General features: G+C 41.5%; 1 protein-coding gene and 1 pseudogene across 1 annotated transcript in view; one reads left to right on the forward strand and one right to left on the reverse strand.

Annotated features, from left to right (window-relative positions):
- LOC118357333 overlaps positions 1–1,351 on the reverse strand; it is a 35,934-nt pseudogene extending 34,583 nt beyond the window's left edge.
- A 10,093-nt stretch (positions 1,352–11,444) lies between these two features.
- LOC113936885 (ankyrin repeat domain-containing protein 26) overlaps positions 11,445–14,711 on the forward strand; it is a 65,854-nt gene continuing 62,587 nt past the window's right edge. Inside the window, 2 exon segments of the mRNA XM_035729321.1 lie at positions 11,445–11,506; positions 12,400–12,436. Of these exon segments, the coding sequence (XP_035585214.1) occupies positions 11,482–11,506; positions 12,400–12,436 (62 nt within the window). The 5' untranslated portion in view covers positions 11,445–11,481.

Raw genomic sequence — 14,711 nt, forward strand, 5'->3', positions numbered from 1 at the left:
ACTCAACAGATATTCATCGAAAAAATGAATTGGTGTTTTTATTTCAACAACTGATAATGACTGATTAGGAAGTATAGAAGGAAAAGCAAAAAATTGGTGGAACATATGAATCAAGGAAGAATTAATTTCAATGGAGTGGGTCTGAAAGGTCAGGTAATGTTTGAGGAGGAGCCAAGCGATGCGCGACTCCCGGGATCAAGAGCTGAGCCGAAGGCAGACGCTCAACCGACTGAGCCACTTAGGCGCCCTACGATTGCTTTTCTAAGGAGTTTGGACTTTAGCTTGCGAGCCACAGCCTAAGGAGGGGATGAAAAAATTAGGGATTCTATTTAGGGGCCTATTCCAATAGACTAGGTATGTAAATGAAGGTTTGATGAATCTCAAAGATGTTGTCCAGTAAAAAACAAACAAACAAAAAAACCCAGATGCAAAAGACTATATATTGCATGATTCCATTTACATACAAGGTAGAGAAAAGGCAAATCTATAGAGATAGAAAGTAGATTGCTGGTATCCTGGGGCTAGGGGTGTTAGAGGGAGGTACTGCAGACAGGCAGGAGGTCTTTTTAGGGTGATGGATAGTTCTAAAATTGGATTTGTGTTGATAGTTACCCAATCTTTAATTTACCAAAGATTGACTTGTACTTTTAACAAGGAAGGGAGGGGGCACCAGGGTGGCTCAGTTGGTTGGGCGACTGCCTTGCTCAGGTCATGATCCTGGAGTCCCTGGATCGAGTCCTGCATCAGGCTCCCTGCTCAGCGGGGAGTCTACTTCTCCCTTTGACCCTCCCCCCCTCACGTGCCTTCCCTCTCTCTCAAATAAATAAATAAAATCTTAAAAAATAACTGTTTCAAATTTAATGTTTCCAACTTAATCCCGGTAAAGGTCAAGGTGGTAAAAAGGATTCAGAAATCCTGGCGTATCCTAGGCATTGGCGGTGTGAAAAGAAGAGTGGGGCAGAGGCGAGACACCCAGCCTGCCGGCGCTCTTGTCACCCCAAGTAAGAGGCCCCCAATTCAGGGGCAGGAAAGAGGGCCGAAGGTTCGGACTCTTTCCCTTTCTTTACTCCCCGACTTCTTACCTTCACAGCATACAACTTGCCGCCTTTCTGCCCGAGATACACCTTCCCAAAGGCGCCACGGCTAATGGGCTTCACTATGGTGAATTCCTCAATGGAGGGAGGTCTTGGCACCGGGATCCTATTCACGCACTTCCCTGTCACCGCGTCTCCTTCACTCTCCTTCTCGCTCCCCGCAGTGGGCTCCATCGTAAGCCAGCCCAGACGGAGGGCGGCAGCATCAGCGAAGGCCCTTGCCGAGCCACAACTCCAGCCACCTGGGTTCAAGGGAAGACCCCGCCCACGCAGTTTGTCGTCAGTGACGTCACCGCGTTGCCGCGCTCGCCGCGCTCGCCGCGCTCGCCGCGCGGAGCCCAGCGCAGACCCGCCGCGAGCCCAGCGCAGGCCGGCCCAGTCGCCTCTTGTTCCTCGGCACGTAAGTACCCGATGGAGGTGTGGGCGGGGACGTTGGGAAATTCTCCAACCAACCAGACTCTTCGAGGGCGGTGACGGCGGCCCAATTACTTCATTTGTCATGAGGGAAGAGGCAGAGACCCTTTGGCCTACAAGAGAAAGGGGCTACTGCGCGGACTTGAAGCTCAATCGCAGAATTGAGGTTCCTCCTGACCTCCACTCGAGGTTTGGTGGGGACCCTGCCCTCATCTCACTTTTGCTTTGTTTTCTCTGTTTTTTACTCCTTCGCGACTTCGCACCCTCGCGAGAAATGTAAGCCCCTTCGGTCTGGCTAGTGGAAATCAGAGAATGTGGAGAAACTGGATGAGCGGGAAGCCCGTGGCTGGCCCTGCCATCTGCCTTATAACGGGATGTGACTTGCCTGACTGAAGCGGACTAGGACCAATAGGAAGAATTTTCGATTTACTGTGGGGAGGGTAAAGAGCACCAAATAGTAGCCAAAGAGTTTATCGTAGCTCAAGGCCCAGTCGGAAAAGGAGAATATACTGGAAGATTTGATAAGTTAGGTGTACAAAGATTTAACAGGGTCAATGCAGTCCCCCCTTAAAAAAAAAATAAGACCAGAGAGCTTGGGGAACCCGCGCTTGTATTAGTCAACGTGAACATCAACGAGTTTGCGGGCCAGGGTACCTCAGCGGCTGCAGTAGATACGTCAGTCCCGGAAAGGGGGAACCACAGGCGTAGTCCCCTTTATTGCCCACCTGCCCCGTAAGTAGTGTTGCGTTGGAGCCTTGCCTTCCGGGGCGGATTGTCTGTCGTTGCAGCAGCTGTAAGAAGGGGAAGGCATTTTCTGTTTCTAGGAAGAGTAAGAGCAAAGGGGAGAGGGGAAAAGGAAGGAAGGAAGGGCTCAGCACCTCCCCGCCGAGCCGTGGACAGAGGGGGCACTTTCGGCAGGCGGGTGAGGTCGCTGAGGGCCCGGAGATGTCTTCCCTGTCGAGTACGGTGCAGCCCCAGGTGAGTCCGGCTTCCGGTCCTTTTTTTCTCCACTCCTGTTTGCCGCTTGCGTTTCATAGCAGCTGTTTCTCGTTCGGTCTCCTAGGAGGGAAGCGATCAAGGCAAAGCGAGTCCTAGGGTTGAGAAGAGATCAGCGGCTAGGCTGAGAGTAAAAGGCGGACGATGTAGCAGAGATCGATATGATGGAGACATTGGTTTCTCGAGTTGACAGCGTGGAATTTTTTTTTAAAAGATTTTATTTATTTTTATATGACATAGAGACAGCGACAGAGAGAGAGCATAAGCACGGGGAGCGGCGGGCAGGCAGAGGGAGAGGGAGAGAGAGAAGCTGGCTTCCCGCCGAGCAGGGAGCCCGATGGGGCTCAATCCCAGGACCCTGGATCACGACCTGAGCCGAAGGCAGCCGCTTAACCGACTGAGCCATCCAGGCGCCCGATAGCGTGGAATTTTTAGTAGAGAATCCGTTAGGCATTGTTCAGTGCCGGACATTCTGGGGTGGGGGGTGCGGAGTGAGGGTGGAAACGCCTTTGCCTTAGATGGAAAGGGAGCAAGTAATGTTTTTCTTTCCATCTTATCACCTCTCCAGGGATTTACTGTAATAACCCCGATACCCAATACTTTCTTTCCTTTTTAAATGGAATTTAACTCAAACATGTAATAATTTGAATACCACGAATTCTTTCTTTCCTTCCTTCCTTGCCAGGAAAGAGTAATAAACATTTTTAAGTTATTGACTGCTTGCGTTACTATTTGTATTTAGGCTCTTTCCCATTTTTTCATAAAGCAAAAGATAGGACAGAAAAACATCATTCCCAGGGTTTTTCATTGTCTTCTTTCAGGAGTAATCACTTGTGACAATGTTTTGTCCTTGGTTCATTAAAAAATTTTTTTTTTTAAGATTTTATTTATTTGAGAGAGAGAGACAGCGAGACAGGGAACACAAGCAGGGGGAGTGCGAGAGGGAGAAGTAGGCTTCCCGCGCAGTAGGGAGCCCGATGCAGGGCTCAATCCCAGGACCCTTGGATCACGACCTGAGCCCAAGGTAGACGCTTAACGACTGAGCCATCCAGGCTCCCCTAAAAATCTTTTTTTTAAAGATTTTATTTATTTATCCATGAGAGACAGAGATAGAGGCAGAGGGAGAAGCAGGCTCCCAAGGAGCAGGGAGCCTGATGTGGGACTCGATCCCAGGACCCTGGGAACATGACCTGAGCCGAAGGCAGATGCTTAACCATCTGAGCCACCGAGGCGCCCCCCCCAAAATCTCTTTTTTTGATGGCAACATTTTGATAGGTTTTTTTTTTTTTTGGAGTTCTCAGTTTTGCAAATAAGCAGTTTGTGAACACATTCAGATTTTAAGATAATTTTTAACACTTTAGTTTCAGCATATAATTACGTTTCTTTGTGTAACCCCACTGTCTTCGTTTTTTAATTTTGTTTTGTTTTTTTGCTAGTACTGGCTGGATAATCGAAAATGAAGTGATTAGTTATTCATTGGGCATCAGTAATGTGCCTGCCAGGTGGACAAAACAAATGTGGAATCTTGATGGTGCTATGAAGAAAAATTGAATAGGAGTTAGCCAGGTGAAGAGTGAATGGAAGTGAACAGGTATCTCAGGTATATGCAAGGATATCTGGAGGTCCTGAGAAAGGGAAGAGCTTAGCTGATTGGAGGAACCAAAATAAGGCCAGTCTGGCTAGAATGTAGGGATTAAAGGGTGTGATGACAGAAATGAGATTGGGGAGAAGCCTTAGGCAGATCATACAGGAAGTTATATTAAGGTACTTTTTTTTTTTTTAAGATTTTATATATTTATCGGGTGAGGGCAGAGAGAGAAGGAGAAGCAGACTCCCCGCTGAGCAGGGAGCCCTATGCAGGGCTTGATCCCAACGCAGGGCTTCATCCCAAGACCCTGGGATCATGACCTGAGCCGAAGGCAGATGCTTAACGGTCCACCTATCCGACTGAGCCACAGGCGCCCCTAATAAGGAACTTCGGATTTCATTTTAAGTGTATTGGGAACCATTGAATGTTTTTAAGCACAGAATGCCATGATCAGATTTACATTTTCAGTAGATCACTCTGGCTTCTATGGAGAATGTAGAAGGGCAAGAGTAGAAGTGTTTTCGGTTAAGGATGTTATTGCAGTAACCCAGGAGGGGGATAACGTGCCACTAAAGTGGAAGCAATGGTTATGGAAAGAAGGCGATGAGTTAGCTTTTTTTGTTTGTTTTGTTCAAAGAGTAGAATTTTTTGTTGTTGTTTAAAGACTTTATTTATTTGTTAGACAGATAGTGAGAGCAGGAACACAAGCAGGGGGAGTGGGAGAGGGAGAAGCAGGCTTCCCGCCAAGCAGGGAGCCCGATGCGGGTCTCGATCCCAGGACCGTGGGATCATGACCTGAGCCGAAGGCAGACGCTTAACGACTGAGCCACCCAGGCGCCCCCAAAGAGTAGAATTTAATGAGGGATTGGATATGAGGGATGATGGAAAGAAGTGTTTCTGGTTTGATCAGCCGGATGCATGAAAATGTTATTTACCAATATGACACTATCTGTGTAACCAAACTCAAGGGGTTTGCCACTTGAGATGCATCAAACTGAAGGAAACCCAAGGGAGTGTTGAAAACAAAGAACTTTATTACTTGTTACAGGTAAGGAGACAGATGGTTCTCAAAGCACTGTCTTGGTGGGGTTGGTATAGGGAAGCTTTTATTCAGTGTATTAGGGGGTGGGGCAGGGAGTTCACGTAAGCACTTCGGTTCAATTACTCGTGCCCAGAATGTCAACATGCTAGTTCAAAAAAATAGTGGAAAGCTCCGCCTCTAGGAGATCTTGGTAGTATAATGAGCTAAAGGTAACTTCAGGACAAGTCAGAGGGGCTTCTCTGCAGTTGTCAGGTCCAGTCCAGCACATACTGGCTCCCATAAGGGGCTGTCAGGGGAGACAACAGCTAGTAAGGGGCTCCCAGGTGAAACATGTCTCCTTGGCTGGAACTGTTGGTTCTACAAAACAAAACCTATTCCTTCCCTGCTTTTGTCCCTTTCCTTCCTCTCTTCTGCTGATAGCTTTCCGCCCTCTTACTTGAGTAACTTCCTATTGCATCCTCGCTTACATCTGGAGGAGTCCTACCAGTTGTTTGGAAAAGGAAGTCTGACTTGACCTATTGAAAACAGTATTAAACCTTTTAAAAAACTGAACTTCAGAAGTTTATATGAAGAAGACTCAATTTTAGGAGAATGTATCATCAGCTGGATGGAGAGTTAGTGGTATGTGATGTTGGTAGAGATGGTGAAGGTATTTTGTGTACTATAGGCAGGCTTAACTGGGCTCCTATAGGACCCTTATGCATTTTATGCTTTGAAAGATGGTAAACATTTGTAATTCCTGGTTGCTTAATCCATTGAATATGTCTGAATTTATTTTTTTTAAGGTTTTATTTATTTAGTTGAGAGAGAGAAATAGAGAGTGAGAAACAGCATGAGAGGGGAGGGGATCAGAGGCAGAAGCAGGCTTCCCGCCGAGCAGGGAGCCCGATGTGGGACTCGATCCCAGGACCCTGAGATCATGACCAGAGCTGAAGACTGACCCTTACCAGACTGAGCCACCTAGTCACCCCATGAATATGCCTGAATTTAAACTGAAGTTAGGAAAGATACAAAAGGTGAACTTTTTCATTGAGAAGAGATCAAACCATCTTTTAGCAATTTAAATCCTTTTTTGAATGAGAAGAGCTATAACTGATTGAAATAAAGCTTTTCAAATAAATAGGCAGAAAATATGTATCCTAAAATAATTTTGATTCCTGTAGTTTTAAAAGAGCTTATTGTTTCTTTCTCACCCTAAAAGTAATACATGCTCATTGCCAAAAATGCCAAAAAGAAAAATACAGAGAAGAAAGTAAAAATCCTCCATAATCTCATTGCACAGACATCATATTGTAGAATGTATTCCTTCATACTTTTTTTTTTTTAAGATTTTATTTGACAGAGACACAGCAAGAGAGGGAACACAAGCAGGGGGAGTGGGAGAGGGAGAAGAAGGCCTCCTGCCGAGCAGGGAGCTGGATGCAGGACTCCTGGGACCATGACCTGAGCCAAAGGCAGATGCTTTATGACTGATCCACTCAGGCGCCCCTCCTTCATACTTCTTACCTCTATACAAATATGTGTATGCATACTTTTTTTAGAGGATTTTATTTGAGAGACAGAGAACAATGGGGGGAGGGGCAGTGGGAGAGGGAGAAGCAAACTCCCAGCTGAGCAAGGAGCCCAATGCGGGACTCGATCCCAGGGCCCTGAGACCATGACCTGAGCTGAAGGCAGATGCTTAACTGACTGAGCCACCCAGGCACCCCCTTTCTCGTTCATTTTGCTCAAAATTTCTTTATTCATTTAAGAAATAACAATAATAGTTGGTGGCTTTTTTTCCCCCTCTGGAAGTCATCAGTTAAGAGCTCATGTTTGAGTAGGGCAGTGGGGGGGGAAATAGAAAGCAGAGACAGAAGAGAAGTATAGTTAATATGATTTCATGATTATGGAATGTAAAAAGTTAGGGGAGAGAGGAAATCTAAGAAGATTCATGTTTCCAGGTTGTACACTAGCATTTAAATGGGACAGGAAGAATGAGTAGGACTTTATTGGATGAAGAGAGGAGAGCGGTGGGAATAGGGAAGACCAGGTTTTTTTCTGTATATGTTGAATTTGATGGAATGTCCACGTAGTATATTTTCAGTAATTGGGTAATTGAATACGAGGAGTTTCTAGCTGGAGATAGAGCTTCTAGGTTGGAGGTGCAGATTTGAAGAATTATTAGGCGAAGTCATAGCTTGGACAAAGATTGAGCTTGTCCATGGTGGAGAAACATATAGAATGAGAAGAAGGCCAGTGAACAAACCCTGGGAATACCAATATATAAGGGGTGGATGGAGGGGTAGGAGTTAGTAGAGAAGACTGAGGGGTGACTGGGGAAATGTAGGAGAGGAAGTAGAGGAAGTGATGTTGAAAAAATTTAAAAAAATATTTCAAGGAGGAGTATTAAGTGTATAAAATGAAATTACTGGAAAGAAAGTTGGATTTAACTTTTAAAAGCTCTTTGGTGGTAACCTTTTCAAAAGAATTTTTGAGTTGTAAGATCTATTATTTACATGACTGGTACTTTCTATGTCCAAATATGGAAAAATAACACATCAAGTAAGGTCCCACGTGACTTTTTTGTAACTGCAGTATCTACCCAGACAGGGTCAAGGGAAAATGGTCTAGCCTGGTGAGTAGACTTGCCAACATTTTTCCATAATTGTCAAAACCTAGGAGTCAAGTGTGAGGAAAAGTGTTGTCTTTCTTACCTGTCTCTTGTGGAGATACTTGAGTTTTTCCTCAAGTCCTTGATACACTCTCCTGGATGAATACGAAAACAAAACAGCAACAGGCAGGAAGCCACTGTCGGGCCCTATCTCTGATATGGAATCATGATGCAGCTGTATTTTGAGAGTTTTAAATTTTGATCAGAAATAGTTGACAGACCTGCAGTTTGGAGCCTTTTGACCTCTTTTAAATATTTTATTGCAGAAAACTGGTATAATACCAAGGAGAAAATATAAGGTGATAACGCTGAATATAATAGTCTCACTAGTTTAGGAATTCGGTGTCAGTAAAAACAGTCAATACCTGACTATTTTTGTTAGTGCTGTCTCCCTTGATCCTCTTTTCATTTGCCTTCTTCTAATGTCTCCACTTTTACTGCTCCTTTCTGAATTTCATCCCTAAAGAAAGCGCTAAGGAAAATTGTCTTGGAATCCAACAGTATGAGAACACACTTCTACCATATGTATGTTTGACATATATGTGTATTTCCTTCTAAGGTCATGGGCTACCTAATCTAAAGTGTATCTCATATTTTATTAGTTTCTTGTGCTAAATTTCTTTGTATCTGTATCACAGTGACAGAGTTACTGATGATGGTCTGCCAAGACTGAAAGCATTTTCTGGATTGTCAGAAATTTTCATCTGATATAGTTTTAATGTGACATGCTTTTACACAGTTTTAATGTGACATGCTTTTATATTTTTTTCAGAAATTGGTAAACTGTGATTTAGCAAGAATATATGGCCAGTTAGATTACCAAGTTTTTAACCATCTATGTATATAAGATAACTCACTCTGTTTTCCCCCAAATGAGCCCTATTGATCTTTAATGATCAAATCCACTATTTTCAAGGTGGAGTAAATAATTCATCTTATATTTTGGATGGAGTATTTTTGGCTTTTTTTTTTTTTAAGATTTTATTTATCTACTTGATACACAGAGAGATAGCAAGAGCAGGAACACAAGCAGGGGAGTGGGAGAGGGAGAAGCAGGCTTCCCGCTGAGCAGGGAGCCAGATGTGGGGCTTGATCCCAGGACCCTGGGATCATGACCTGAGCCGAAGGCAGACGCTTAACGACTGAGCCACACAGGCGCCCTGTTTTTGGCTTTTTGACTAGTTTGTCAACAACTGCCTTTAATAGGTGAACTATGTTTTTAATTCTATAAGAAATTAAGAAAAACACTGGAAACAAAACTCAATCAGTAGTGTGTTGTTAAACTGTGTATGATAGTTATATATTTTTCTATAATTATCCCGGTCACCTTGTTGATTCATAAGTACCATAAAAATGGTATTAAGCCCTATTTATTTATGTATTTTTTTTTTAAAGATTTTTTTTTTTTAATTTATCTGACAGAGACACAGCGAGAGAGGGAACACAACTAGGGGGAATGGGAGAGGGAGAAGCAGGCTTCCCGCTGAGCAGGGAGCCCGATGTGGGGCTCCATCCCAGGACCCTGGGACCATGACCTGATACATGGTCCCTGAAGGCAAATGAGCTGAGGCAAATGGTTAATGACTGAGCCACCCAGGTGCCCCAAATTAAGCCCTATTTAGTTGAAAATTTATGTGATCTTTTCATTTTTTTATAGGAACTTTTATTGTGTAGAACATATGGATAATCATCAGGATTCTCTTTTTTTTCCTGATTAAAATAAGATTGTTGCTTGTTTGACATTATTTTCTGATCATTATGTCATCTATTCTTTTTATGCCTTTATTCAGATGGGTATAGAAATACAGGAATCTCCAAGGCAAATACTAAGAAAAACAGATTCAAGGAAAGGTGTTCTGTGAGATAACCTTCTGACTGTAATCATGTAGAAAACATCAACCCAAATCATAAAAATTTCACATAATGCAGTTGTATTAGAGGCTCCCAGAACGACACCCAGATTTGGTTATTCACTAGAAGAACTCACAGGTCTTAGCATGTTTGTACTCATGCCTTTGGTTTATTACGGTGAAAGGATACAAAGCAAAATCAGCAGAGAGGAAAGGTGCATGGAGTGAAGTCTAGAGGAAACCCAAGTGCAGGCTTCTAAGAATCCTCTGCCTGTGGATGTGCTTAATTCCTCCAGCATCAAGTGATGTGTTTAATTCCTCCGGCATCAAATTATGACAACACGTACGAAATGTTGTCTGCCAGTACAAGAATCTTATAGAGACTCGGTGCCTGAAGTTTTCTTGAAATGATAATCACGTAGGCATCTTCTCCCTAGCGTATACCAAAATTCCAGGTTCCCAGAAGGAAATCAAATATACAGGATAAGTCACCTGGTTTGTACCAACACTTAGGCACAGCCACTCTTAGCAGCTATGGAATGGTGGGAACCCTCCCAAAATCCAAGTTCCCAGATACCAACCAAGGGCCAGCCATTCAAGTGGGATCTAATGGTGGCAGTCTTTGGCCTGCTGTATGGAATCTTTTTTGCACAGGAATTAGAGCCCTGACTTAATTTTTGTTGTTGTTTTAAGATTTTATTTTGACAGCAAGTAATGACAGCAAGTTTGTTGTTTTAAGATTTTATTTTGACAGCAAGTAATGTGATGGTATAACATGGTACTGGTTTCAGTAGCATAATCTGTATTAAATTGAAGTGCTGGTTACTTTTTTGACTTTTGGTGAATATTTAACAGGTATTTGTACATAAATTACTGGGGCAATATTAGGTAATTATAATCTGTTTTTTTATCTTATTAAACTTTCATTATGATTCTTAAACAATGATTTCCGATTTAAAATTAGAATAAAAACTCTTAATTATATAGATAATGCAGTTTTGTTTCATATGGTGGTGAATCCCTGTTTATAATTATAAAATAAGATTCGATTATATCATTGTCAGTTATTTTCTTGCCTAAGTATGCAATTAAAATTATTTGCTTTATGTATTTTCATATACTTCAATTTGGTGGATAATACCTGTATTCTGTTACTTCGGTCTTTATCTTAATTTTCATGGTGGCTGTATCTTTAATACATGGTAATAGCAGGCTCAGTGGATACCTTTTTTTTTCTTCACGATAAATAGACCTTACTTTTTTAGAACATTTTCAAGTTAGCAGCAAAATATAGCAGAAAGTACAGAGAGTTTCCATTTACCCCATGTTGCCATACATGCATAGCCTCCCCTGTTGTCAACATCCTGTACCACAGTGATAGATTGTTTTATTTACATTAACTCATCTTTACCATCCAAAGTCCATAATTGACATTACGGTTCAGTCTTGATGTTGTACATTCTGTTGGTTTTAACAAATGTATAATGACACGGAATAGTTTCACTGCCTTAAAAGTCCTCCGTGCTGTTTCTATTCATTCTACTCCCTTTGCTGCAACTCTTAACTCCTAACTTGAAAAGTTTTCCTTTTTCCAGAATGTTCTATAGTTGCAATCATACAGTGGATATCTTCTTGAATGTTTATTTTTTTAAAGATATTATTATTTATTTTAGAGAGAGAACTTGAAGAGGGGGAGGGGCAGAGGGAGAGGGAGATGCAGACACCCCCGCTGAGCGGGGAGCCCGATGTGGGGCTCGATCCCAGGACCAGAGATCATGACCTGAGCTGAAGACAGATGCTTAACCACCTAACCGACTGAGCCACCCAGGCGCCCCTCTTCTTGAATGTTTAAAAAATTAAAATTCCAAGGTAATTGAATGTGATTCAAGATATTCTTTGTCCTTTGTTTTGTTTTGTTTTGTTTTGTTTGTGTTCATCAGTGTAGGATCTGATGACATATGCCTTACAGACTGAAAAAGTGTGATTTCTGTAGACATTTGTCACATAGTGGGGAGGGTTGAGAACAATGACATCATGTACTGCTACCTAGCACTAACCATTGGTACCATCCTGGTCTAAGAGGTGGGTCCAGATAGACTCTCTAGCAATGAAAGTAGATAGTCTCAAGAGGTTATACTTTATAAAACCAGAATCACTAAAATCACTAAAATCTTTCATACTTACCTGCAATTGGAAAGAAGGCCAGAGAGAGTCTGTTGGTTATGTTTCGCCATGCTACAAAGTACAGTGGTATAGACCAAACTTTGTGATGACATGTTTCATTCTAAACTTAAGTCTCTGCTGAAGAGCTGGAGAAGTTCTGTTGTGTTACAGCAAAATAAATATAGTCTCGTTTAACTGCTCCTAGTAGTGGAAGTCCAGAAGAATCATGTTATTTAAGTTTGACATTGTCAGTCTATGATAATGATTCTGCTAATGATAGCACTTTCTGTCAGTCTCATAGGGTTTGGTTACAAGGTATCACATTCTGATAAATACCGTTCTCTTCTTGCATTTGGTAAATGTAGAGGAGAAAGTAAGATTTCTTAATGCATTAACTGCCTACCAATAATATAATTAATAGTCTTTCCAGTGTGGTTTCCAGTGTGGTCTTGAAGGAATACTTTTTTAACAAACACTCAAATACTTTTAACAAAACAGTCTTATACTTTTAATATTCTTAACAAATCATCAGTCTTATACTTTTAATATTCTGTATTTTCCTATTGTTGATTTAAAATGTATTTTACTTTTCTCTTTAGTGGCGGATAAGATTTCTAAAGAAGAGTCTTTAAGCAGGTAGGATTTTTATGGAGTCTTTAAAATTACGTGTTAACTAAGGGAATGCAGAGAAAAGCATTTGTTGAGTTCTCTGGGCTAGACTAGACACTATATTATGTGCTTGACATTTATTACTTACATAGTCATTACAACAGCTTCACAAAGTAGCTCTGCTATTATAGCCTATTTTTTATTAGTCAGCTGTGGTGCAGGGAGGTTGATTAATGGACCTGTGATTGCATAGTTAATGAGTAGCAGACCCATGATTTGACTGTCAGCCTGTGTGACTCCCACATCCCTTCTTTTGTCCCTCAGCAGCACAGGGATTAAGATACAGATCCTAGTCAGATCAACTCATTCAAATTTAGTTATGTGCTACCCCTGATTTAGAGTTTTCTTAAGAAACCAGGTTCGTTCAAGCATTTGTCCTAATATATTTGACAACTAGTGATAACTAGAGGTCATTATTGCAGTGGTAACTAGTCTCTTGTTTTTACTGTCAAAGATTTTAGGGTGGATCTCAGTTACCTATGGCCACAGTACATAGCTTTTACACAAGCAAGACCTAATCAGGCAAATTCTTAGATATAGTGATGTCTGCTCTCCTTGAGATGAATGATTTTTTCCAGAAGTGAAGGATATGTAATCTAGGTGTAGACCATGTTACGTTAATTAAATTTATCATCTATTTAGAGGATACTTCTAAATGATTCTCTATTTACTGACTTCCCAGTCTAGTTTTCCCTTTAGGCTAGTACCCTTGACTAGTTCTTTGAAGCTTCTTCTTTTTTTGTAGACCTTTTTCCTTTTCTCCATGACTTTTCTATAATCTTTTCTTAATTTTTTTTTTTACTTTGTTCTCTGCTTTTCTTGGTGTTTCTGTTAGTCCATTAATTTTTCCATTTCTGCCAGCTAAATAGTCTCTGTTTTTCTCTAGACAAAATCAAAAGCACATAGAATTTCAGGATTTTAAGGAATCTCAGAGATGAATTAATCAAAATACCCTCTGGTACTGCAACCTATGTGTAACATCCTCACCAAGTGGTTGTTTAAATGGAGAATTTGAAACTCAAAAGATTTAAAAGTGACTTATTTGGATATGATAAGTGACAGAAATGAGATTTAAATTCGGGTTTTTTTCCTTTTTTTCATCTTGTAGGTGAATGTCTTAATAACTGAAAGATGGGGAGGGGGTCTTGTGAAAACAGTGAAGGTGGGTAAGGAAGGAATTAGCAGGAGAGGCCAAGTTTAAAGAAGAATAACACTGGGTTGGATAGTTTCAGAAAAGATGTCAGAATAGTGGGGTTTATAATAAGTTAAAGATGAATTATAGGAATGAAGGATACACACACACACACACACACACACACACACACACACTCACACACACACAAAGGAATGAAGTCACAGGATATTGGGAGTTGTTTAGAAAGGCATATTAAAATAGAGGGTTGAAGAGAATCTTGAGCAGCTTTTTTGTTTTGTTGGTTTAATTGAACGAACTAGCATACTTCAGGTTTTCTGTTGAGAGATATTAAAATCATTTGAGCCACTGGGAAGAATCTTTTTACAGCATATAAGAATGTGATATCATCTACTTGCACCCCAACTTACAGAGAGTGGCTTAGATCCTCTTGAGTAATAGGCGGAATGGAGATTCTACACAACATAGATGTATGGCCCAAGGTAGCGGTCTCCTCACTCCACCTCTTTTCTTAATTCTCTGATGCCCTGCCCATGTGCATGTAGGGTTTGGTGGGTGGGACTGGCTGTCAAATCAGTAAGAGAGTTTTATTTGGGTAGTTGGTAACATGTCTATGTTGAGATGACTACATGGAGGACTGAAACTCCATTTAGCTTGTTCTCCAGGAGCAGGAAATGGCTCCTACTCTTGGTCATTTGAGCCTATCCTTGTTTTGGGAGTCTGTGCGTTCATAGGCTAAAGACTTAAAGGTTGGAGAGTACCACTGAACCCTGCAGAAGAGTGATAATAGGAGTGGGAACTCACAGAAAGAAAATACTAGGCAGTGTATAGGGAAATGGAGGCACAGCTACCCGGACTCTATTTTTATCGCAGTCTCTCTTCTTGGGTATCTGAGTGCCTGTGAAGGTTTTTAAGGTCTTGCTAGTTTATGTAGACCTAAATAAGGCAGGACCTGTGAAGGAAAAAATTTGGACCTTATAATATTTAATCTTTTAATCTGGGAATAGTATTCCCACTAATAGCATAAATTTGTTCTTTAACATTTATATATTTATTTATTTCTTTTAATTGAAGCATAGTTGACCCAAG

Source organism: Zalophus californianus, chromosome 9 (genome assembly GCF_009762305.2).
Source record: "Zalophus californianus isolate mZalCal1 chromosome 9, mZalCal1.pri.v2, whole genome shotgun sequence".
Lineage (NCBI taxonomy): Eukaryota > Metazoa > Chordata > Mammalia > Carnivora > Otariidae > Zalophus > Zalophus californianus.